General features: G+C 36.1%; 5 protein-coding genes and 2 long non-coding RNA genes across 8 annotated transcripts; 4 read left to right on the top strand and 3 right to left on the bottom strand.

The window, feature by feature from the left end:
* The first annotated feature begins 648 nt into the window (after positions 1-648).
* On the top strand, positions 649-3,557 carry LOC108827134 (EIN3-binding F-box protein 2). The gene is made up of 2 exons (XM_018600488.2): positions 649-1,050; positions 1,206-3,557. The coding sequence occupies exons 1-2, from the start codon at positions 1,026-1,028 to the stop codon at positions 3,041-3,043; spliced, it is 1,863 nt and encodes a 620-aa protein (XP_018455990.2). The 5' UTR covers positions 649-1,025; the 3' UTR covers positions 3,044-3,557.
* LOC108827141 (uncharacterized) lies at positions 3,491-6,474 on the bottom strand. Its single transcript, XR_001945605.2, has 2 exons — positions 3,993-6,474; positions 3,491-3,908 (listed from the first exon to the last, which is right to left on the bottom strand). It is a non-coding gene; the product is annotated as an uncharacterized LOC108827141 (long non-coding RNA).
* On the top strand, positions 4,884-6,730 carry LOC130499741 (uncharacterized). Its single transcript, XR_008938616.1, has 2 exons — positions 4,884-5,020; positions 6,482-6,730. It is a non-coding gene; the product is annotated as an uncharacterized LOC130499741 (long non-coding RNA).
* Positions 6,731-7,354: 624 nt separating this feature from the next.
* LOC108823984 (uncharacterized) lies at positions 7,355-8,434 on the bottom strand. Its single transcript, XM_018597306.2, has one exon. It carries the CDS (start codon positions 8,305-8,307, stop codon positions 7,705-7,707), a length of 603 nt encoding a protein of 200 aa, XP_018452808.1. The 5' UTR covers positions 8,308-8,434; the 3' UTR covers positions 7,355-7,704.
* A 6,364-nt stretch (positions 8,435-14,798) lies between these two features.
* On the bottom strand, positions 14,799-15,560 carry LOC108827138 (protein TIC 20-II, chloroplastic). Its single transcript, XM_018600491.2, has one exon. It carries the CDS (start codon positions 15,520-15,522, stop codon positions 14,911-14,913), a length of 612 nt encoding a protein of 203 aa, XP_018455993.2. The 5' UTR covers positions 15,523-15,560; the 3' UTR covers positions 14,799-14,910.
* A 522-nt stretch (positions 15,561-16,082) lies between these two features.
* Positions 16,083-18,068, top strand: LOC108827137 (hydroxyproline O-arabinosyltransferase 1). 2 transcript variants are annotated; one of them, XR_008938890.1, is made up of 8 exons: positions 16,083-16,565; positions 16,637-16,704; positions 16,771-16,972; positions 17,055-17,152; positions 17,226-17,295; positions 17,459-17,530; positions 17,609-17,744; positions 17,875-18,068. XR_008938890.1 is itself a non-coding variant. In XM_018600490.2 (8 exons), the coding sequence occupies exons 1-8, from the start codon at positions 16,164-16,166 to the stop codon at positions 17,932-17,934; spliced, it is 1,086 nt and encodes a 361-aa protein (XP_018455992.2). In that variant the 5' UTR covers positions 16,085-16,163; the 3' UTR covers positions 17,935-18,068. The 2 variants fall into 2 exon arrangements, 1 of the variants encoding a protein (XP_018455992.2); XM_018600490.2 differs by having other exon boundaries at positions 16,085-16,565; positions 17,631-17,744.
* A 1,639-nt stretch (positions 18,069-19,707) lies between these two features.
* Positions 19,708-20,404, top strand: LOC130500416 (uncharacterized). The gene has a single exon (XM_056995473.1). It carries the CDS (start codon positions 19,829-19,831, stop codon positions 20,201-20,203), a length of 375 nt encoding a protein of 124 aa, XP_056851453.1. The 5' UTR covers positions 19,708-19,828; the 3' UTR covers positions 20,204-20,404.
* Positions 20,405-22,551: the final 2,147 nt, after the last annotated feature.

The raw sequence follows: 22,551 nt of genomic DNA, 5'->3' as shown, positions 1-22,551 counted from the left end.
TATATATTATATAAATGTTACACAAAATATATATAATATTATATACACATATTATATATATCATATATTATTAATTGAAATTTGACAAATCAATTTCTGCCCTTTAGGGCGGGTCCTAATCTAGTTAATTATTGAAATTATGTTTTTGTAAAACATATGACTAAACAAATCCCTTAATATTTTTTTGTCCTGAAACTCCTTAACTGGAAATACAATATATAGTTTCTAAAAGATATGATATTCTACATATGCTCTATTTATTTTTCAAATGATTAATAAATTGAAGATTTTCAAAATTTGGACTTGTAAAATATAAGATTAGCATGGATCTGGACTATGCTATCCTCATATATGACATCATTAAAAAAACATGTTACAAGACACCCAACACTTGATACTATTTTTCAAATAAACAATAAATAATGTTGTTTGTTACAGTCATGTTTTAAAAATTCCTCCAACTAAAACAAGTATAATATAAGAGAAAAATTCAACGAAGTCGACCTCTCAATGTTAATTTTTGTCAACAATGCATGTATTCGACATTTCTATGTCATCCCTTCAATGTATTCAGCCTTTTTCGTCAACCTTTTAAAACTTTATGAAATAAACTATCCTGCTTAATTAAATTAATACTCAAATAATAGTGTCTTGTTGGTCGGAAAATTTTAAAATAATAACATGATTACAATTGGGTTCAGTGGGGCCTGTCTGGGAACAAAGAAGGTTGAGAAGAAACCCGACTTTCGCGGGTGTATACACTGAACTTAAGAGTTTTTATCCTCTACATTAACCCCCACCGTAAGCCTCCGTCATCTTCCCATAAGAACTTTCACAGTTTCCCCTTCTCTCTCTCATATCTCAAAAAAAGTTTGAATCTTTCTGTCAACTCTCTTCTCCTTTTTGCCCTATTCTTCTAGGGTTCTTCTCCGTTTCATGAATCTCAGCCTTCTTCTTCCTCAATTCAACACCGTCTCTGCTCTGTTTATCGTCTTCTTCGTCTTCTTTCAAACGGTCTTCCAATCATGTCTGGGATCTTCAGCTTTAGTGGTATGCTCTTGAATCCTCTTAGTTAAATTTCTGGTTTAAGTTCTAGGGTTTGATCTCATTAGTCTCTCTTGCTCTGTTTTGTGAATATGCTCTGTTTTGTGAATGTGCTCTGTTTCTTGTCGAGATTCTGATAGAAAAGTATTGGTTTTTATTAGGTGATGAAGATTTTTTCAGTGGAGGAACGATGCATCTATCACCAGGGAGCTGTCCTGGTGTGTACCTCCCACCGCGCAAGAGACTACGCGTCGCTGCAGCACCCTCTCTTTACAGCGGGTTTGAGCAAAAGCAAACTTCTATCGAAGTATTACCTGATGAGTGCTTATTCGAGATCCTTAGACGTTTGCCTTACGGCAAAGAAAGAAGCGCATGCGCTTGTGTCTCCAAGCATTGGCTTAACCTTCTGAGTAGTATCAAAGTGAACGAGTCTGTTCAAGAAGTGGAGAGTGAAGGGTTTCTGTCAAGGAGTTTGGAAGGTAATAAAGCTACGGATCTGAGGTTAGCAGCTATCTCTGTTGGAACATCATCCCGTGGAGGTTTGGGAAAGCTTCAGATCCGTGGGAGTGGTTTCGAGAGTAAAGTTACAGACGCTGGTCTCGGATCGATTGCACACGGTTGTCCATCTCTCAAGGTTCTGTCTCTTTGGAATCTTCCTGCGGTTAGTGATAAAGGTCTGTCTGAGATCGCACGGTCTTGCCCTATGATCGAAAAGCTTGATCTCTCGCGTTGTCCTGGAGTAACCGACAAGGGTTTGGTTGCAGTCTCCGAGAGCTGCAAGAATCTAAGCGATCTGACGATTGACTCCTGCTCTGGTGTTGGCAACGAGGGTCTAAGAGCTGTTGCGAGACGCTGTACTAATCTTAGATCTATCTCTTTAAGGAGCTGCCCTCGCATTGGAGATCAAGGAGTTGCTTTCCTCTTGGCTCAAGCTGGTTCTTACTTGACTAAAGTGAAGCTCCAGATGCTGAACGTTACGGGTTTGTCTCTTGCTGTTCTTGGACACTACGGAGCAGGGGTTACTGATCTTGTGCTTCATGGGCTTCAAGGAGTGAATGAGAAAGGCTTCTGGGTCATGGGGAATGCAAAAGGGATGAAGAAGCTGAAGTCTGTTTCAGTAACGTCGTGTAGAGGGATGACTGATGTTGGGCTTGAAGCTGTTGGAAGTGGTTGTACCGATCTGAAGCATGTCTCTCTGAGCAAATGCTTGCTTGTTTCCGGCAAAGGGCTTGTCTCTTTGGCGAAATCTGCGTTGTTGTTAGAGAGTTTGAAGCTTGAGGAGTGCCACAGGATCAACCACTTCGGTTCTTTAGGTTTCCTCGTGAACTGCGGCTCGAAGTTGAAGGCTTTCTCTTTGGTTAACTGTCTTGGCATCCAGGACTTCAACTCGGAATCACATCTGAGTTCAACCAGCTGCAGCTCTATACGGTCTTTAACAGTCCGTTGCTGTCCTGGTTTTGGAGATGCGAGTCTCTCTTTCTTAGGGAAGGTCTGCCATCAGCTTCAGGACGTTGAGCTTTGTGGATTGAATGGAGTGACTGACGCTGGTGTCCACTCTTTGCTTCAGAGCTGCAACAGTGTTGGTCTAGTGAAGGTGAACTTAAGCGGATGTGTCAATGTCACAGACAACACAGTCTCGGCGTTATCCTTCCGCCACGGAAGCACATTGGAGTCTCTCAACCTCGATGGGTGCAAGAACATCACTGACGCAAGCGTTATCACAGTAGCCAAGAACTGCTACTCGGTGAATGACCTAGACGTGTCAAACACTTTGGTCTCTGATCATGGGATCAAGGCTTTGGCGTCTTCTCCAAACCACTTGAATCTTCAGGTTCTTTCCGTCGGTGGATGCTCAGGGATCACGGATAAAAGCAAGGCGTGTATACAGAAACTCGGCCGCACGCTTATGGGATTGAACATCCGAAGGTGTGGTAGGATCAGCAGCAGCACTGTGGATACTCTTCTGGAACAGTTATGGAGGTGTGATATACTTTACTAGATACCTTTCTCTGCAAGTAGTTTTCTAGGGTTCTTCTGGTCGCTAAAATCCCATAGATTTCACCTAGAACTTAAGTTTCATTTCCCAGGACGCAGCAGCTGTTTTTTTTTGTTTTGCAAATCTTTTTGGCAGGTTCTTGAGCCTGTTTTCCACAGCTGTTGTGTTCCTGAGAATCTTGTTACTGAGTTCTTGTAATCTAGTTAGGGTTTAAGCCTTGGAATTGTTGTTGTTGTTGTATCTCTATGTTCTTGTGGGAGTCCTTGTTCACTGGTTTAGGTGTGTGATATAGTGCCTTTATCTTTCCCTATGTAGAGCTTTTGGCAACGGCGGTGTATCTTCTTAGTCGCCATTACATCTCTTAGGAGTTGTTTTTTTTTGTGTTCTGCCAAAAGCTCTGTTTTTCCACGTTTGTTTTTGTTTTAAGGCACTATCTGTACTACTTGATCATTGTATAAGCTTTCACTGAACATGCTATCCTTTGTAATAACATGATCTTCAGATCATTTTATTGTGATTACAAAACTGGAATGTGTGCTGCGACCGAAAAAACTTACATATATATCACTCATCAAGAACACAGTTTAGTAAAGAGTTATTTTGTTTGCAAATTGCGAATTATTTTGTTTGCAAATTGCAAGAGCGGACACATGGTTCTTGAACATTACCTGAAACAATTATATAACGTCTTTTTATGTACTGAATCCCACTCCTGCCTTGACCTATCACGAAAATGAGATGGAAGATTGGCTATAAACCTCATCACCTTCCTGCAGACCATAAATTTCAATGCACTCAGTATTAGTGACTAACTTCTGAGTTCTGACCACGAAAACATAAGCAGAAATGCCCCCGGCACACGTGTGACCTTCACCATTAAACACACACATGTTTTGAAATTTTGCATTAACCATAATGGGAGAGAAGTATGTTAAAAAGTTTATTAAAGTACCATGAGATCTTGGGGACGTGTCTCTATGGCAAGCTTGGAATCTCCAAGGGTTGCCGAGCTATTTACGCAAACGTCTTCACATAGTAAATAAATTAAAAATCGAAACTAACCAAAGGAGTAGTGATAAAGTAATGACATAAATGAAAAGTAAAGATAGTATGATGATGGTGCACTTTTTACTGACGGAAGAGCCATGTAGTTTGAGAACGGAGAGTCTAATGGGCTCGGTGGGAAGTTTATCGTAAGAAAAAGTCCAGCTTCTAATATATATACTCCATTTCAGAGCTTTGACATCTCCTGATAAAGTAAGCTTTTGGACTGATAGCAAAACCCTTGTTCGAACCTCTTTTTAAAATGATAAAGAATAAGAAAATGATAGCGAAATAACCAAATATAAGCTACTTTGTTAAACTCTGTTCATTTATAAACGAGAAAATCCTTATTTCGTTGATACACACCCTTAATGTGGAGTCGGTGAAGAAAGAGATGAGACCGATCCACCTCGAGGTCAAGAATGAAGACAGTGCAAAAGACAGCTTAGCATGAACAACCAGCCTTGTCTGCAAGCACCGCAACCAACGTTTCTCGCTCGGTAAGATTCTACGGTCGCAGATGGAACGCCTTTCACACAACTTCGTCCCAACCAAATGATTGATAGTTTTACTTCTCTTTTTATGATTAATAGTTTGTAATATAGTGTGGTATAAAGGTTTAGATTATATTTATCGTTGCTCTATTGATTAGAAATGTTGCAATAATTCACCAGACGTTTAGTAATAACACCAAATAAATGCCATTCATTATATCCAGACGTTAAGGTACTACTACACTTAATTATGTGGAATGAGTTTTTTAAAAAACTAACATGTGTTTTCTGTATGACCTATAATCATTTACCCCTAGGACCTCGTGGTAAACCTACGTAGCCAAATGAAGTGAAGAATCATGTGAAACGCATCGAACCTCTTAGGTGGGATTGGATTCATTGAGCTTGAAATGTCTCCTCACGTACCGCAAACTATGTTTAGGTATGTTCTTCTGCCGCTAGGGGCTTCGATTAGGTCATCATATATACATGCGGAAGAGTTGTCAAACTTGTAAGGATAAAACCTTAACGTGTGGAACCAAAAAAAAAAATCTTAACGTAATTCACCCATAAATTCATAACGTTTAAAGGATTTGACATTTGGCTGTGAAAGTGGCCAAACCCAAACACACAAAAACCTTATCTCTCTGTGGCCTCGTCAGACACACATGTGGTGTCATAAAACTGATGTGGCTTGTGGGTCATGACTCCTTTCACATCCCAACGCCTATTTTCCTTGTCACTAAAACCTACTATATTTGTTTTTTGCTTCGCTTTTTTTTTGATAAATGAAATGTAAAGTACTCCACGCCTGACGTTATATTCAATGCATTATCCGATCATTTCTTTTTTTTTTTGAAAAAGCGATCATCTAATATTTCGGTTGTTTTTATCCTTTACTTTACTAAAACCAAATTTGAATTCGGATAGTAGCATGACAGAAACCTGATAGCAACACCGCGGCAATATCAACATAAATAATTAGAATTTTGGGTAATATTGTTTTTTTAATATTCCTTCATGTAAGCTTCTATTAATTCAAGATTTACCATGTTTGCTTGTTATTATTATGTTTGTTTATACATTTACCACACAAAAATGATGAATATAACTATAGAAATCTGAACCAAGTTTCTCATCCCATCATCTTGGTTGGACAAGCCAAGCCATCAGTTAAAATATGGCATATCAAAGAGTCTTAGTTAGGCCTCTAGGTAAATACTGAATAGATCACCAAAATAAATACTCGTGTACCAATGTAAATTTATGTCACATATTACAATTAAATCATTATTAATTCGTATGTTATATTAGCAACTTAAAGCCAAGGATCAGATAAACTAGTAGACAAACAGTGGTTGCTTAGTTTGTGCTGAGCTGTTATCTCGTGGATGAGAAACTGATAGCATCGATTCCACATCATGTCCTATTTTTCTTATCAGAAAAATTAAGAAAGAGAACATTTTTTTGAAAGAGAATCAGCAAAAATGCATTGGCAGTTTTCAAAAGACGTGTTAGAGTTCTATGTTTCCTCTCTAAACATAAAAAAAAATTAGAGGATAAGAACTAAGCAAAGTCACAGGTTCACAGCTCAAGCGAAAGGGAGACCCTCAAGTGACGTATATTATTGGAAGAAAACAAACGGCACATCTAAATTATATTGGCACAAATATAGGTCCATATTATATAGTGGTCCAGCCTACATGATCATCCTATCACTGTTGCTTTTGTTAGGAGAAGGTGGGTTGGATCTTATCTTTTAGCAAACAACTCTCAATGTTGACAATGATATGTTTACATCAATATGATCCCATTAAACTATAAAATAATTGCCAGTTTTATCTAAACATAGTGCGTTTGAATCATCAAATCAAAGCTAAGCAACTTTTATTAACCTAAGCAGGAGGAGATCTATGATTGAATCATGGCAAAAGATACTCTCAACTTGACTACCTCCAAGATAAAGGAAAGACGCATCTCTGCCAATACTCGGATTCTGACAAAACTTACCTCTTTCTATTAATTGATTCCCCGACGTAATATTATTTTGCTCGGTTTGTTTATTAAATTTTTTAATTCATGTTGTGGTGTGCTCCACTCATCAGCCAGCTGTCCCTTTCGCAAATAATCACACCCTCAATCGCTTCAGGAATTTTCTTTAGTTACCATCATCCTCATCTCCCTTTTTGAGCTGTTTTAGCTAGGTGATAAACTGATTTTGTCCTTGATTCTTCGAATACTTTTATATTCTATAGTCATTACTGAGGAATCTCCTTACCAGCCATTACTGAGGGAATCTCATTACCAGATGTTTAGATCTCTGATTCAAAAACTTGTCCCAATATTCGATATTTAATTTGTCCTCATTACTTTAGAGCGCTCCAAATCTCTATTCAACTTCTCCCCCCTCCTTTCACATAAAGGTCAAACGTTGATTTTCTTTATAACAGTCCGATTTCATTTTGTTCAAACTCGATAAAAAACCAAAGGTGAATGTAACGGCTTGGCTAAGTAATGTTCTTCCTGCGAGAACCTGAAAAGAAGAAAAAAACAATAACAGATCAAACATTGATTAGTAAACAAATAATTAATCAAAAAAAAACAAAAAAAACAAGATATTACCTCACACGACGAACAACGCATACCTGGGAATTACAACGTAACACGTAAAACGACGGGAGACACGACGACGGTTTAACGACAAAACGGAACGAGTCAACGGGGATGAAGAACGTTGACGAAAAAAAAAACAACGGTGATGCAAAACTCAACGGGATGTAGAAACTGGAATCAGAATATATAAAACCATGTCCCTTTGTTCCATTTGATTTTTAACAACCAATTCTACTACTAAGTGTTCTTAGATACTTTTCGAGCTTATGGAAATTCAGTGCGCTTCAATAGCAAATGAAGTACTACTATGTACAATTCATCTTCACCCAACAAAACAAAACACAAAATTAAGACGGCGTCGTTTCCGGCACCGTTTACATAACTCCCTGATTCAACCCGTACGCGCAGACCCGACCCGAGTCTCAGCTCCCTTCGCCGGATCTATCTCCCACAGCTCTACCAGAAACGATATCTCCTGAGGCCGATTCAGTGACACAAAGCCCTAAAACCTGATCAAACACCTTCTCCTGCTTTCGACATAGTCGATAGCCTACTAGGCCTAGGCTGATACGCGGACCTTCTCTTCTGCTGATGCGAGGACGGCCTTATCAACGTCGTCAACGCTCTCCTCACCCACTCACCTTCAACTCCACCGATCCTCACCAGCGAATTCGTCATCGCCGATCTTCTCATATTCAAACTGTTCGTCGGATACGACGCCGTAACCGCGGCGCCTTGACCGTGCGGATTCGCCACGTTCTTGTGTAAAGCGCACCGGAACGAGCCGGGGTGAGTCGTCGGCGAGCACATGCACCTCCTCCTCGAATCGGGGATCTTACTACCACTGCTTGGCTTCGAGACGGCGATGGATCTGTGGTTAGGGGATATAGATCTGGAATCGATCGAGTAACGGAACGATTGTTTTAATGGCGATGATGCGAAGAGGTTCACGCGCGTAGGTGACGCGGATCTGTGGTGAGGTTGTTGTTGTTGATGTTGGTTGCTGAAGAAAGCTGAAGAACGGGACGAGAAGGTGGAGGTTGTGGAGGAAGCGAAGCCTGACGAAGAGCGTAGCGCAGTACCGGTTGATCTGGTTCTAGAAGATGTAACCGCCATTTTTTTTTGAAAGACTCTAAATGAGAGAGAAGGTGTTTCTAGAAGAAGACTAGAGAGGATTTTGAGGCTTTTTTTTCTTTTTTCTAAGAGTCCCCTGAGGATTAGTTGGTTCGGCAAACCTAGCAAGTCTCAGACGGGGAATTTATAGTTGAGGACGAAGAGTGGCGTTTTTGTGATTATCGAGAAAGTTCGTGATCTTTTGAGTAATTTAGGAAATTTGGTTAATTGACTTGACCATGGTTAAGCAGGTGGTTTGTTTATCAACTTGTCGGATTCTGATCCAGCGGGCGAGTGCTTCTGTGGGCACTTACAATGAGCGCCACGCAATTCATTAGTTGATGTAATTGCTGAATGCCTGATAAATGTATATGCCAAAAAACTTAATAATCTATAGATTGTTCGAGTAAATCTAAAATACGATAAAAAGTAGCTGATAAATCTACAGGCAAAAATATATATAATCTATAGATTGTTTATGTAAAATGTAGATGATTCTTTTGAAAATGGTATCATCAAAAAAAAATTTCTGTGCTGCGATATAAAATGTTTTAGTTAAAAATACAAGAATTTGAAATTTTACTTTAAAAAACGGTTATTAGCAATATAAGAAACTGTTATTAATAATATAAGAAAATGCTATTAATATTATAAATTTAACATAAATTAACTTCTTATTAAAAAAAATATTATAAAATAATACAATAAAATATCATTAGCCAACTAATTTTAAGTAAAACTAAATTTATTTTAAAATAACCATCTTATATCTTGGACTATCAGATTTTTAAAGAACATCTTGTATTATAGAATGGAAGGAATAAACCCTATGAAATAATAACAACAAGGCATTCTTTGTCCAGTCCAACAAACAAAAAAGTCGCCTTTGAATAAGTTGACGGTTTATGACCATATGATAAACCCCATTTTAAAATCATTCAAACCTATTTACGAACGCAGGCCATTGTTAATAATTAAGCACCAGCTTGCTATAATTAAAACGCTATTCAAACTTATGAATCGGTCTTCGAAGTAATGTCTTGGACCGTGGATTTCCTTTTTGGTTGATAGACCGGAGCATCTACGTACTTATATATATGCTACTACCAATCTATTCAATGGTTTACGTTGGCTTATAAAACCCCAAAAATACTAGAATATGATAATATGATAATATATCATTTCATTGTTATATGCATTGTTTTATGAAAATATCATACATGTTGTAAAGTGCCTCCTCCTCTTAAGAGAAATTTACATTATGAGTCACATTTTGCGTTTATAGTTACATCTTAACACAGATTTATGTTTACATTATGGGTCACTAGTAATTTTATATAATATTAAAATAATCTAGAAGTTCATGGGAGTGAGAGTAGAATGAGCACATGATGATGATGAATGTGATAATACTCCCAACTGTGAGCGAGCGTGATTCTAACACCATTGAGTGTCAGTCAGCCTGTCAGATTTTGGGTCATAGTTTCCAAAATCTATGGGAACAAATAAAAATTCTACTGACACTCTTTTTCTAGCCTTTTAACATTCAGTCTTTTTAGTTTAGAAAGATTTAGTGCGAGTGGTTGTCTAAGTATCACTGCTATGTTCATTAAGTTGGAAGGTGAGCAGATCTAAATTGATAGTGAGACATTTATGTAGGAAGCATCTACAGTTCAGTAAAATAAGATGGCCAGTTAGCTATTGCCTGCAGCCTATTACTACCAAGTAATAATGAATAAATTTAATTTTGCAAGTTAGACAATTATAGAAAAACTAAATTTCCAAAGATGAGCTCTATATAATAACCACAATGTCACTATAAATATCTGTAAACATGTATTGCCTGTTTGTAGACTTTGGGGACTTATAATGCTCCAACTTAGATCAAGAATAAAACCTTTTGAATGTGACTAATTTATCACAAATCCCAATGTATAGAGGTGCGTAATTAATTACTGGTAACTTACCAGTATAAAATTTTGAATAAGATGGATTAAGAAAGAGGAATTAATTACGAATAGGTTGAACTTCTTACTTTGCAACTTGCTGGTCTTAAGTCAGTCCTATAGGACTCGGAGTCAAGTCGTGCGCTTTTAGAATTCACACTTTTCGTTATAAGATGATTATTCAACGTAAGATTTGTCTTCGTGTAATAAATTTTGGCATTGACTCAGATTGGCAATGGAAGAAAAAGCAGCTCAAGAAATATCCTCTTTTTTTGTTAATGACAAATATCTTTTTTTGTTGAACAAATGACAAATATCTTTGATAAAAAAGTGACAAATATCTTTCTAGTAAAGTAAAAGGCGAATGTAATAAGCCAGTCAGTGAAAAAGCATAACAATAAATATCTTCTTTAATCTTTACGAAGGATTTTATTTTAATTACATGTGTTTGAACAGTTGACTAATTATAATTTCTCAAAAAATGTGTTTATAATTTTTTTTTCCAAAGGGCTGCCAATGGTTTCCCTTTCAACTTAACCCATTGTTTCAACTCTTCATTTATCTGATTGGTAGCTGAATAAGGAGTTGATTACTCCAACAGAGACATTTTTTTTTAAAAAAATATTTTTAGGCACTTGTCACTTGAGAGGCATTTTCTCTTTTTCACTTCCCTAGTGTTTTGACATAACTATTTTTTTGCTTTGGTTAAGACTTTGAAAAGATGAGTTAGTTTTATTAATATAATAATAATCTGCCAGCTTCTCCCCACTCGCTCACTTTTTTCTCTTCTTCCTTATATTTTTTGAGCCATTAGATATAAGAAGTGCAAGTAGATCGTATGGTCAGAGTTATTTGAACTTTTCTAATACTACTTTATCAATCTCATCTATTTCTTTATGTGATTATTTTAACATATTTAAAATATATAAATAAATAAATTTATTATCATAAATTATGTCTTTTTATTTTTTACATTTTAAGATCCATTTTGGTATACTTTTGCAATTTGAATATGAAAAAAATTGTGGACATGAACACCATAAATGTACACAAAATTGTACATGACTTAGTGTTCATTTGAGAAATGTGGTTTCATATTAACTAAATTAACCAAGATCTTATTCTGAGTCTTTGAACCTTGACAAAAGACAATATGTCTATGAATTACCGTGTTGAAGCGAGTCTCTCTGATATGCATATGTGTATATGTGTTTGTGGATACTGAAAATGGTTGTCGTTTGTGGATGTGGACGAAAGTTCACTGTTGCCATTTGTAGATGTGGATAACTGATAGAATATCAAGAAACTATAGTCGTCAAGTTAAGAATTGACATATCCAACTAATAGAAGATCCACAAATTGTTTCACTGAGTCAAAACATTTTCTAAATCCAATCAACTAAACAAAATGTTCAATAAACAGATGAGGCCAATTTTATTAATCATGAGGAAGGGTTCATAGTCACAGTCACAAACAAGAGTTTACATCATCCTTAAAATCTCTAATCAACACACCACAAAACATAATCACTAAATATAATAGACACGAGAGCTTGTCGTCATCTTTTCCACAACGGAGGTCGGATCTGCTCGTCGTCACGTCCTCTCCAAACCAGATAGAAAAAAGTGTTGTGGACAGACAAGGTGTGAACGTCAGATTTGTCGAAAAATTAAAACAGAGAAATTGTCGGGCAGGGATGTCGAATAGCTTTCAACAGAAACAACAACAAAAAAAAACAAAATCGTTAGTAATCCACTGCGAACCCAAATCAACAGAAACAAAACCACAAAAATCCTGAAAAACGTAGGAAAATGTTTTTCAAAAACCTTAAAATGATGAGAACCAAACCCATAAACAACACCAGAAAGAGAAACAAAACAGTGGGTAGTAAACTTAGGACCCATAAACACAAATCGACATAAACCAAACCAGAAAAAAACCTAAAAATCTCTAATAAATTGGAATAAAAAACCCTGCAATTTAAATCGCGTCGGCTAAATATTAAACAAACACACACACAAAGGAAAAACCTCTAAAAAATTGGGGAAAAAAACTCTAGAATTGAAAACATAAATCGCACGAGAATCGATTGGAAAAACCAAAGAAAGAAGCTTTATGGAAGAAATCAACAAAAAACAGGAAGAGAAGGAGCATAAGTTGCTTCGAACTAACCTGGAGAGGACGGCAGAAGATAGGAATGCGGAGGAGGATCAGCTTTCTTTTTCGCCGGCGCCTGAGAAAACTTAAGTTTCTTTTTCGCCATTAGACTTCGTCAATATCTTGGAAACACACTGAGCTTTGGAGATGTATGAAAAAAGGGTTTTGTTCGAATGGGGGAAAGTAGAAGAGTGGAGTTGGAATCGAAACTATTTTGGAAAAAAAGCAAGAAATCAAATAACTGAGTCTCTAGGTTTGTCCGATACCAAAGCAAAAAAAAAATTAAAATGTCTAACCATGGTTATTTCATCTATAGTTAGTAAAGTGTGGTGTAGTTTAAAGAGAAGGTATAGATGACATTGTATACAGACAATGTGTTGCATAAGTGGAAAGTGTCTAAGCATGTGATTTTTTCCTGAATAAGCCATTTGCGGCTAACCGCTGCTACCCATTATATAAACTAAAGGAGGTTCAATGCACCCATTGAAACGGCGACGGTTAATTCCGAGGAATCTACAATATTTAGTTAGATCAGATATTAGGCTAATTAATAATGGTAGTAGTCGCAATCATATAGCACAACACAGTGTTGTGTCGTGTTGGGCAAGTGCTTGAGGGACAAGCAAATCTTTTAAGCACTGGTGACACGTATGAATCCATTAAAATACAGTCGGCACCCACTTCTCAATAGCCTCACGACAAGTAAAAGAAACTAAATATATTTATTTTCCTTCTTGATTAGCAGGTGATCAGTTAATTGTTTAATTCAAAAAACGGAGTCTAGCTCTTAAGTTATAACATGGGTCATGTGATTAACATGGGTAATTTACAAGTTAACAAAATTCTCTGCTGCTCCGGAAGTGTTTGTACACCACATGATCAGGCATCTGTTTTGTTTAAAAAAAAAAAAAAAAAAAACCTGTATTAGATTCATAAAACCATATTATTGTCTCTGTATTTATTTAAATAAACTGCTTAAGCTAATCACTATGAATAGTTAATTGGAAAGTACATTTGATAACGTGTAAAAGGCAATTAGGTGTGCCTGATTATTGATTAGTGAAAGTGTGAAACCCAAAGCCACCACTCTCGGGAGTCTAATCATTTCCCGTTAACCACCAATTATAGTAGCAACACTATCCCAATTTATTATTCGTAAACTAATCACACATTTTTCTCAAGTAGTTTCGAGTTTGAGCTTATTCGTATGTCGTATACATCTTAGGCTAAAGATAAATGTTATCATCACTTCTTTTTATAAACCTTTTTGCATGATAGCTGGATAGCTGCTATGCCCAGTTTTTCTCGTTCCATTTAAAAGCTAATACGCTAAAGATTATAAATTAAAGTGCAAAGTTTTTGTTAGAATTTTCTACCTTTTACCTTTTTTATTTACGAAATATACTAGAAAAGTTTCTTAAGAGAATTAGAAAAGTTGTACAAGCCAGTCTTATCTTTTAGCATCTCTCGAGTCATATCTCTAGTACTGTTTATTTTATATTTTGTATTTCAATACACATCAAGCTATGCAAACCAAGGGTGTATGAAATAAAGAAAGAATTCAATACACGGGTGTAGAACTGTTTCAGTATCCTCTCGTGGGCCAAACAATTTCGAACCAAATCAAAAGCTCTCCTTTTACAAAGTTTAGGCCCAGGCTTTTACTAAACCAAGTGGAATCTGTTCTGGATCGGTTGGACCGGGTTGACCAATGCGGTGGACCAGACATCTTCACAACCAGCAATTCTCATGTTAAACAATTTGCTAGTAAGGTGCAACACACTTTTTTTTTGGTTCATGAGAACGTTATATTTTTGCCAATGCAGGCCACTCCAGACTCGTTGACAACCTTATCCGAATATTTGAAATTATATGAGACAAGAACTTGCTCCAAATGGTTAGACTGGTTTCTAAATGGTTGGTTGTGTTGAGAACAAATCTCGAGGGTGTGACAGTGGTACCACCAATAGGGAATTGTGGTTAGGCTAATAGCTGCTTAGTAGTGTACTTTGTTGGCCAAACAATAGGTTTCACACAATAGCAGCTGCTTATAGGGGCTAAGCTAATAATAGCTGCTGAGAAGAACTACCACAGTGTTGAGAGTTGAGACCGATCTAGTTTCTGAAACTGAACTCTTTTCGATTGACACAAATATGTTCTAAGCACTAGAGGCTGTTCTCAAATTGCGTTACAGTGATGGTGACCTTCTTTTCACAGGCGATTTTAATGACAACATTTACTATTGAGGATAGTGATTATGCCCAAGCAGTTATAGAAATTAGACAAATTGCTAAATGTCTAAATGCATGTTCAGCCGGAAGATTTAACTTGTTGGATTAGAACATGTTCTTTTGGGACAGAACCTTGCGACACAGACTCAACAGCTTCATCAATCTTCCGAACAAACATACCATACCATACATTAACAACTGCTGGAAGCATACATTGGATTCTGAAAGCTGAAACCTTTATGATGATGGTATACAAAAAAGAAAGAACATAACTAAAGTTGTCTCCCAGCAGCATCAGCGACAAGGGGGATATAAGGCGTCTTCCCGACCAAACAGCTCACGACTCCATAGACAAAACACATGAAGCTAAACACAAACACACCGGTATGTCCCCACATCATCGCCTTCACCCCAAACCCACCTCCATGACCCGGATCCAGAATCCTCGTCAGCAACACCGGAACCGCCAACAGTACATCGAGCGTCACCGCCTGCATCGCGTTGAACCTGACGTACCTGCTGAAACTCGTGTTCCTCACCACACCCAAGTACAGCCCGAAGAAGGCCACGAAGCTCGCGCCGGGGACGGATCTGTAGAGGTTCAGTATCGGGAAGATGGGCTCCACGAGGAGGGCCAGTTTCGGGTACTGCGCGAAGAGGAAGCGTCCGTACTGGAGGGAGTTGAAGAAGGGCAAGGCGTAGGACGCGATTGAGATCACGCGCTCGGTTGCTGGCGTTGGGGTGTAGGACGCGCGTGTGGTTAAGGTGGAGGGGCGTCTGGATGTGGGGCGGAGTGAGGTAGGGAAGGAGAGTGGTGTAGCTCTAGTAGTAGGAGCCGCCAAGGGTTTTAGGGTTTGGTGGAGAGATAAGCACAGAGACGCCATTTTCACAAAAATCTTTTCTTCGTTTTCTTTTGGGAGTGAAACTATTAAGAGGAAGCATTTAACTGAATCGAACCGACCAAACCGGTGTAATTAAACCAAAGACCGAAATTCATTGTTCTAATTGAAATGGTTTGTTGTCGGGATATCTATTCGGATAGGAATTTTTTGAACTTTTGGAATTTAATCGAGTTTTATATATGTTTAACTGAGGTTTTATTAATACTAATTTGAATTTAGATAAATTTTACATTTCTTTAAGATTTATTTTAGACATAATATAATTTTTAATTTAATTATTTTACTAATAAATCAAACATAAAAAAAGAATATTTTTATATTTTTATTAATTTTCTGATTTTGAATTTTTCTTAGTATCCTATCCGTTTGGATTTAGATTGAGTACAAATAATAAAAATATTCAAAACCCGTCTTATAAAATTCTTCTTAACTAATAATTCGATTTTGGATATATAAATTAAGGTTTATTGGTTCAAGTTTGGTTCAGATCTCGGTTTAGCTACAAACATTCATTCCTAATAAGTACATTAAGAACAGTTCATCCCCAACTATAACTAGAGAAGAAGACAGACGACTTTGAAGACACTCTACCTCCTTCTCCATTCTCCCAAACTCTCTCTCAAATGGGTTGCGGTGGAACTCTGTTCTACCCAATTCTCATCACCCTCTCCGTCGCTCTCATCACATACAACATCATCATCTCCTCCAACGCTCCTCTCAAACAAGGCTTCCCCTCTTCCTCCTACAATGACCCAGTCATCCAATTGCCACGCGGCGGATCCACAATCCGCGTCAATGAAAAGAAGAGAAGGCTTTTCCACACGGCCGTGACGGCCTCCGACTCCGTCTACAACACGTGGCAATGCAGAGTCATGTACTACTGGTTCAAAAAGGCTAAAGCCTCCGCTGGACCCGGATCCGAAATGGGCGGGTTTACCCGGATCTTGCACAACGGTAAACCCGATAAGTATATGGATGAGATTCCTACTTTCGTCGCCCAGCCTCTGCCTTCTGGGATGGATCAGGTAATCCAAAATTCCAAATTTTGATTTTTTTTTTAATTCGGACAAATGAGTTAAAGGTTTTGTCTGAACAGGGTTATGTTGTACTAAACAGACCATGGGCGTTTGTACAATGGCTTCAACAAACTGACATTAAAGAAGAGTAAGATGCTTTTTGCTTTCACTTTTGGTTAATAAAGTAATAATTTTTTTTGTTAATTGTATGCAGTTATGTTCTCATGTCGGAACCTGATCATGTCATTGTGAAACCTATACCGAACCTAGCTAAAGATGGGTTCGGAGCTGCGTTTCCTTTCTTTTACATCGAGCCGAAGAAGTACGAGAAGGTGTTGAGGAAGTATTATCCTGAAGAGAGAGGACCTGTGACCAACATTGATCCCATAGGGAACTCTCCTGTCATCGTCGGAAAGGTTTTTTTTTTTTTTTTTTCTTTGTCCTGAAGAGTTTGTGATCAGGTTCTAAAAGGGTGTCTCTTTTTATGGGTTTTTTTAGGAGGATTTGAAGAAGATTGCTCCTACTTGGATGAATGTTTCTTTGGCTATGAAGAAGGATCCTGAAGCAGACAAGGCTTTTGGATGGGTTCTTGAAATGTACAAATCTTTTGATAGAAAAAACAATTTTTTTTGTTTGTTTAGATTTGACTATAACTTATGTTATATATAGGTATGCTTATGCGGTTTCATCTGCATTGCATGGTGTTAGCAATGTTCTACACAAAAACTTCATGATTCAGGTAACCCTATATACACTTTTGAGTTTGGGGATAGTGAAATATTTATGGCCTGGACAGATTCTATGCATTGTTGCTTGTTACATAGATAATATGTTTATTTTTCGTGTATTATATAACTAAAGAGACTTTGGTTATGTTATGTTTGTGGTAATAATAAAATCAGCCTCCATGGGATAAAGAGGTTGGTGACAAGTACATCATACACTACACTTATGGATGTGACTTTGATATGAAGGTAAAGATTTCAGATTTTGAATGTGAAAATGATTATAGCAATCAATGTGTAAAAATGGTTATGTAAAAATTGATAAAGAGAATGATTGGTGTGACTTCAGGGTCACTTAACCTATGGGAAGGTTGGGGAATGGAGATTTGACAAAAGATCGTATATTAAGTCACCGCCACCAAAGAACCTTACAATGCCACCACCTGGTGTTCCACAGAGTGTGGTATGTTTACATATCCTGCCTTTGATTATTCGGAAACAATCATCATATATAATTATGCTGAAACATCTCTCTACATATGATTAGAACACAGTTTCAAAGTTTTCTTTATTGATGTATTTATTATTGGCAGGTAACGTTAGTGAAGATGGTGAATGAAGCCACGGCAAACCTTCCAGACTGGGGATCATAGATAGAGAGAGAGATAGAAACAGTTTACTTTGTGTCTTAATCTATCTGTATACGTTGTCTGTTTCGTTTGTAAATTATATAGCTTTTCAAACAAACCCCGATCTTAATCAAATGATTAAACTTATTAAAGAGAAAGATGGATGTATCTTTCATCACAAGTAAACGATCAAACCAAGCCACTTTCCAAAACTCAAACTCTTAGCTTAGAGGTAAAATAGTGAGATTCCACTTACTCTTGGGTTGAGAATTTATTTAAACAGAAAATGTACATAATACAATCTTTGTTATGACGTCAGTAAACATTATGAATAATGGAGGTGATTAGTGTATTAGTGAGTTCATTTTTATAGCTAAGACTGGACAACAACATGGACAGCCTTATCTTAAATGGTGACTTGGTTGGTTTATTCAACAAATCTGACCCAACTTTTTGTCCTTTAACCCAACGGCTAATCATCACTTGCCATGCCAGGCTGCCAACCTTTTTTTTTTTTTTTTTCAGGCTGCCAACCTTTGATGATCTTTTGTCTTAACTACTTTTTGTTTTGTCTTTTATTATTATCACTCTAATTAGTTAGGGCCTGACTGGTGTAACCGCAGCGGTTGCGGTTGCGGGAGTTTGCGGGTGCGGATGGTTGCGGTTTTAAGCGTTTTCTAGAGATTTGTACGACTGGTACAGCTGTTAGAAATTGTTGCGTTTGCGGGACTCTTATGACTGGTAAACTACCAAATGCAAATAATAATTTAACAATATTTACATTTTATGTAATTATAAAAAATATTAAAATCATAATAATATGATAAATATAAAATTTATATTTATAAAATCATATTATTCAATTTTAAAAAATTTATAGAAAATATTTTATATTTGAATGTTTATAATATAAATTGAAATATAATATGAATACATTTTAAAATTTCTATTATTTCAATTGAAAATTTTTATTGGATATTTTTAGTATTATTTTTATTTATTCTGTTTTTTTTAAAAAAAAAAATTACCCTCCCGCAACCGCAAACGCTAGCTGGAACCAGCTTTTGATTTTAAGAGGTTCGGAGCGGTTTGAAGCGATTTGTAGCGTTTTCTGTGATTGTTTCGAAACGCCAACAACCGCTATGAACCGCAAAAACTGCGTTTGCGGGTGGTAGCGGGAAAACCAGTCAGCCCCTTAATTACTTAATTATCATTACTATTAGTTGCTCTCATCCATCTATTTATTACTTTCTCCGTTTAAAATGAATCCACATTTAAAAAAAAAAATTGTTTCAAAAAATTATATTATTTTTATTTTTTCAATGTACTTTTTAACAAATAATAATAAATTGTAAATTTCAAATAAATTAATTATAGTTACTAAATTTTGATTGGTTGAAAGTTATGCGAAAAAATAATCACAAAAAACTATATATTTAATACTAAATAATGTATTTTATTAATAAATATGAAAAACCTAAAACATAGATTAATTTGAAACGGACCAAAAATCTTCCCTAAGGAAACTTCAAACGTCACAAAATATAAATGGAAATGCTACTTTCACTTTTCATTTCATACGCTATCTTAGTGCATTTATAATTTATAATGCCCCAATATTATCATATTTCATAATGATCCTTAAAGACAAAAGACGAAGCATAATAAAGAAAGAAAGCAACCGTTTCGTTCCCTTCTTCCAGCTGTCTTTAATAATGTTAGCCAGCTAGACCACTGCTCTCTGTCACATTACTGTCACGATCTTCCAAATAACGGTCAAATGAGAAACCCCATCACTATATAGTCCAACGGTCGGAACGCCATACGGCTTAATCACACTCAGCTGTGTCCAAATACATTGTTCGAGTCTCTTCTTTAACCATTTTACTCTCAAAGACGACAACATTTCTCTGTCTTCATGGCCACGGATCAAGAAAATTTACTCTCAGATGATTACCAAGAAACGGCGGCGTTTTGCGGGTGTGGGTATCTCTGTAACTTCTGGTGGAAAAGAAGAGGAGATGGTGGCTGGAGCGGTAACTTGCAGGAAGAGAAAGGAGAAAGTTGGTGGAGCAGGACACTGAAGGGGCCAAAAGAGATTTCTGAGAAACTTGCGGGGCCAAAATGGAAAAACTTCATAAGAAGTTTTAGCAGTGGAAAGAAGAAGATCAGAAGAGATGTGGATTTCACGTACGATCTCAAAAACTACAGTCTTAATTTTGACGACGGCGGCGCCGGCGAAAGTCCTTCACCGGAGAGATATGTAGCTCCTCCGGCTGTTGTAAAAGTTTGATATATTTATCTCTCCTTTTTGTATTATTTTTATTGATCGTGTTATAAATGTTAATACCAAACATAGAGAAAGTGGTTATAAAATAATTTAGGCGTTACTTGTTGTTCAATCGCCACTCTCCAAGTTAGATTATGTCTAGTGTTTTCTACTTGTAACCCTTTTCAAACCAAACAAAGCTTTTATACATTTCTTAGAAGATCATTCATGTCATCCTTAATTTTCTCCCATCAGAATATATATATATATATATATATTACATGTTTGAGTTCTTGTCAAACTCGTTCCATCAAGGATCTCTTGCTCTCGGTAGGAACCACAGGACCAAAACCCAATACATCTAAACCCTCATCAAACATATTAAGGAAAGAGTAAGGACAATTTGTGTGCTTGTTTACTTACTGAGCTGAGCTACTACACTGTCACTTTTGTTTATCAGTTTATGTTTTTTCCAACGGCGTTTTACAAGAGTATGACTTGCTTTCTCAATAACAAAGGTGGATAATCTATTTGTCATGTTTCTGTCCTACTACAAAAATCATATTTTCATTGAGATGATCAAAAGCATAGGGCAATGAGAAATGAGATAGATCGGTTGAAGATGTTGGGCTATGTGTAACAGTAACTGGGCTAGACCCATTTATATTGATTTCGTCCTTGGCCCATTCCACCAATTCGCCACAAACACATCAAAGTTAAGGGGGGTGTATTCAACCGAGAGTTTCAGGTGATTTTTATTAAAATGACAAATCCACTGTTATTCAAACATGAATTTTAAAAACTCATTTAAAATCCACTGTTATTGAATTTGACATTTCGTAAAGTACTTTGAAATCCACTGTTATTGAAAATATTTTAAGTTGTGGGATTTTAAAGTTTTGAGGTGATTTTAGGGTGTTTGGATGGAGTTTCTTAGTTAAAAAAAATAAAACTCAAATCCCATTGTTTTAGGTGATATTCTAGAGTAGTTTAACAAAAAACACCTAAATCTCTGCAACTTATTAAAATCATCTAAAACTCCATTAAAAATCAAATCACATCAAATGCTAAATTGAATACATCCCCCTAAGTCTCTCTAGTTGAGGCTTGTAGTTTCCTCTTTCCAATAGTTACCCTTATAAACAGAGGTCTAAGTAGATACATTGTCAGGTTCAAAACCGGTCTTTAGCATAGCAAGTTGAAAATTGGCATACAGTCTTCAAATATTAGTAGTTAAATTATCATTATTTGACCAGTCTGAATTTGGATTTCGGTCTAGATGGTTTATACGATAGACTGTAATAGATCATTTAAAATTAATTAGAAGGTAATCAAATTCGGATCAGTCAGTATGATACACTTTCGAAGTAGTCTACTTTTTAACATTAAACTAGATCTTGACCCGCGCTTTGGAAGCGCGGAATATTTTACGTTGAAAAATTTCACTAATAACTTAACAAATATTTTGGTAATTTTTAAAAGTGTGTATTTAAAATATTTTTGCATTTAAATCAGTGTTTTAAATTTAACCCGTTTGTGATTATACCGGTTAATTCGGAGATCTGACAATTCAATTTAGGTTTTAAAATATTCATATTTAAAAAAATTACTAAAACCCAAGACTAACCGATTGAACTGTTGGATGACCGATATGTAATCTAATTTGATTTAAATTGTAATAATTTCATAATTTGTAATCTTATACTCCAAATTTTAAAGTTCATTATTTTATATTTTATGAAATTATGACGTTTCTATAAAATTTTAAAAAGAAAATGATAGATATAACATAACTAAGATTAATTATTGTATTGTTTGGAAACATTGATAGTAGTATAAAAAATATATTGTTTGGAAACATTGATAGTAGTATAAAGAAATAAATATATTGTTTGGAAACATAGATAGTAGTATAAAGAAAGAAACATTAATGATTTAATGTAAGTTTAACTATAAAGTATAAAGGTATATTTAATTTAAAAACTTACAAAATAAATGTTAGGTCCAATAGAATGTTTCTGTTTTAATAAGATAGATGCATTCCTCATAGGATCGACCGGATCAATAGATAGGTTTATGAAAAAATAATAAAATATGCATTTCATTCTAGTCTTGTAACAATTAATTAGTAATTATTTCAAACCTCACGAAAGTTAGGGGCGGCTTAACACTATGAATTTGACAGGCACCCTTAACACTATGAATTTAGTTCGCTAACTGGTTGGTCCTAGTCCTATCCAAGATCAATATGCAATGAACAAATTTATATAGATGTAATATTGTCTAAGAAATGTAAACAAATTATTTTATTCATTCATGATCAATTTGCATATACGATTTTATATACATTTATTTATATTATATATATGTGT

Source organism: Raphanus sativus, chromosome 9 (genome assembly GCF_000801105.2).
Source record: "Raphanus sativus cultivar WK10039 chromosome 9, ASM80110v3, whole genome shotgun sequence".
Lineage (NCBI taxonomy): Eukaryota > Viridiplantae > Streptophyta > Magnoliopsida > Brassicales > Brassicaceae > Raphanus > Raphanus sativus.
Note: the sequence above shows the minus strand (reverse complement) of the source record. Positions and strands in the feature narration are given on the sequence as shown.